Below are 3,330 nucleotides of genomic sequence, written 5' to 3'. Positions count from 1 at the left end.
CAAAGCTATCGAAGTTTTTTGTAAGGGATCTGACATTGCAATGTAGGAAAGAACATGAACTGTGTAAAAGATTTCTATCAGAATTGAACTGGTTGACTGTGCAAGACTTGCAGCTGTATTTGACTATGACTTCTTCGTTCATCATGAAATGGCTGACATACTTAGAGAATAAGTAATCGAAAAATAGTTACCCAATACTTTGAATATCTTCAATGAGACAAGTCTGATGATATTGTATTCAATAAATAAATACATGTAATACGAGTATATTTAGTTAGACGATGCGATCGAGATCTCTTACAGTTGCTACGATGATTGCTGGGTCGCCGACATTTTTCCGCACGTAGATTTTGCCATTGTGCGTCCAAATGAATTTCCAGTGTTTTTCGTTGCGTAGCTGATTTACCTGGAAGAAGAGTTGCTTATTAGTTGGTGTTAAGTTCTCGTTGATGTAAATACGATTGTTGCTTGTGACGCCAATGTTACGGGTAGTCTTGCCTTTAAGGTTTTTTCTTGATGAATACAGTTTATTTCGGAGGGAACGACGAACGAACTTGACGATGATTGTGGCTGGTTTACGCTGGCCATTACTTTGCCGGCTAGATCTTTGAGGAAGACGATGTGATATATCAATATCATCAGGCGAAACATTGACACCGACGATCTCAGCTACTTTAACCACGATATTATCTGTGTCTTCATTTCCATCCTCAGGTATACCTGATATTTCTAAGGTGTTTCTTCTGGTGTATTGATGTAGTTCGTTGACTTCCTTTGTTGTGTTAGCTAGTTTGTCTTTCAAATCTTTGTTTTCATTTCGTAGACTTTGCAGTTGCTTTGCGAAGTCATCAAAAGAGTTACTCACATAGGTAATGGACTTCTGGAGTTCACGTATGTTGTTTTCCATTGCAGTAAGCAAGTCTAAACAATTAACGACATTAGAACCAGTTAAAAATAAAGCTCCACAAGCTCTACTTGAAATGGAATAATGAAATAATGTAATAATGTAATAAATGTAATAATTAATGATTTTTTACATTTATTTTTTCATTTCATTTATTTTTTATATATATTACTGTATATAATATATACACAGTACACAATGACGGACTATACTAAACTAATCGTGAATGGTCTATATGATGGTGCAGTTTTATCTGCTTTAACAATAACTAATAGTTTTATACTTGATAAGACTATAAAGATGGCTCCAGACAGTCCTAAAACAAGTACTTCATTCAAGAAGTTTGCTTCTCTCGCAATAGCTGTGAGTGGAGCAGTATTAGAGAAAGATATGTTGGAACAAAGAAATATGTTACCAGTTGATCCTTATAAAGGATAAATAAAAAAATATTTAAAAAAATAATTTAATAATTTTATATATCTAAATATATATATACATAATGGGTGCGATTACGTCAATTGCGATGATGGCTGTTGGTGCAGTTTTAAATGCAACTGCCTTTGATGGAGGTAGTTATATAGCTAAGAAAGCTTCAGGCGACGACGATGTGAAAGAAAAACATGAAAAAGAATTAAAGAGACATGATTTAGCTTTGGAGAATTTCAATAAAGATCGAGAATTATGGTTGGAACATAGGCAAAAAGTATTAGATTTTATAGCGAAACAAAAAAATTTAGATGTTCATGCGAGACAAAATCTGATTCTGACTGATCAAAACTTAAATTTATATCTTGAATTTCAGTGCACTCACAAGTCTTGCCAGTCTTGAAAATGAACCCGAATTTAGTGACTATTATCAACCTTCCGATGATATGAAGTTATATCAATACATTTATTTAGCTGGTGGTGGAATATTATTAGTTTATTTAACAAAAAAATATATAATATAATATAATATAATATAATAAACTAATAAACTAATAAACTAATAAACTAACTATATAATGGAATGTCAATTATGTAAACGAAATGGTGTAACAACTGTAGCCAGTGATCGTACTAACATTTTCAGTACACTTTGCTGTGATTTAATGAACAAAAAAGTAAACAAAAAAAACTGGTATAACATCATACATTGTAACATATGTAGAAAATTCAATATACCTCGTGGTGATATTTGTAAAAACATTTGTGGTAAGATCTATGGAAGGTTTCACTGTTTTAAATGTTGTAATTCATTAAACAAACCTTTAAATAAATCTTTAGATGAATCTTTAGATGAAAACTTTGAACATGATCAAAGAAGTCAAAACAAACAAAAAAGTAGAAACATCTATAACCCTAAAAACCATATTAAAAAAGTTTTTAAAAAATATAAACTAAATTATTATCTTTTAAGAACTGTTACTATAATATTTTTATCAATTAGTGAAGTTTATATAGAACCAGCACGATATCGATCACTCAACTTTAGCGTAATTATAAAAGCAATTCTATTATATTTAGGAGAATATCAGGAAGCTGCACTTATACCAGAGTTGAAAATGGAAGCATTTTCGCAGAATCAAATTTTAAAACGATTTTGGGATAAATGGAATGCAGAATATCCAGAGATAGTGAGATTTAGTTGGTGGCGTTTACGATGGCGTCAAATCTTTTTAAAACTGAAGTTAAATAAACCAAAAAATTAATATTTAACCAGGTGAGAGAATGATCAATAAATAATAAAAAATATGATATAACTATTATTAAATTATTGTTTAACTGTTATTTAACATTTTTTTCCATTAGTACATTAAAATAGTATAATTAAAGTACGAATTATTTGGATTTATCGTAGATTTTTTTGACCCATGTGAAACAACTATTAATGGAAGTTTATTTGTAAGAATATCATCTATCATTCTGCTAGGAGCGTAAGTATAATAAAGTTCGTTAAGAGTTATTGGATTATTAAGCCAAATCAATAATCCAGGACCGTAACGAGAATTGAACTTCTTAAATCGAGTAATCAAAAATGGTTTTTCTGTTGGAACTTCGCTCCATTTGATTGTAGGAACATCTTGGATATTTCTTTTTTCATTTAAAATATCTAATAATAAATCCTCATCATTCTCTGAAGGATTAGCAATAGCATGATCAAGCAGAGAACTAAGTGGACTAAGTGAACTTGATTCGATTGTGTCGTCTTCGAAAATGATTGAATTTTGACTTTGTTTGTTTGACATTTTGAATTTATGGTACACTTGTATGTATATACATATCTATTTTTATCTGTTTAATTGAACGCCCTGACCTTGGTAACCATGGTAACCTGACCTGGAAACAGTATGTAACGAGTGAAATATTTGTAACATGTTGTAAAGTACATTAACCTAGTCAACTGACCTTGGTAACCATAGTAACCTGAGTGACCTTGTAACCTA

At 30.8% G+C, this 3,330-nt stretch overlaps 1 protein-coding gene across 1 annotated transcript; it reads right to left on the bottom strand.

Annotated features, from left to right (window-relative positions):
- Positions 1-274: 274 nt before the first annotated feature.
- Positions 275-907, bottom strand: LOC144449833 (uncharacterized). The gene has a single exon (XM_078140407.1). It carries the CDS (start codon positions 905-907, stop codon positions 275-277), a length of 633 nt encoding a protein of 210 aa, XP_077996533.1.
- Positions 908-3,330: the final 2,423 nt, after the last annotated feature.

The sequence above is a fragment of the Glandiceps talaboti genome, chromosome 18 (genome assembly GCF_964340395.1).
Source record: "Glandiceps talaboti chromosome 18, keGlaTala1.1, whole genome shotgun sequence".
NCBI classification, from domain to species: domain Eukaryota; kingdom Metazoa; phylum Hemichordata; class Enteropneusta; family Spengelidae; genus Glandiceps; species Glandiceps talaboti.
Note: the sequence above shows the minus strand (reverse complement) of the source record. Positions and strands in the feature narration are given on the sequence as shown.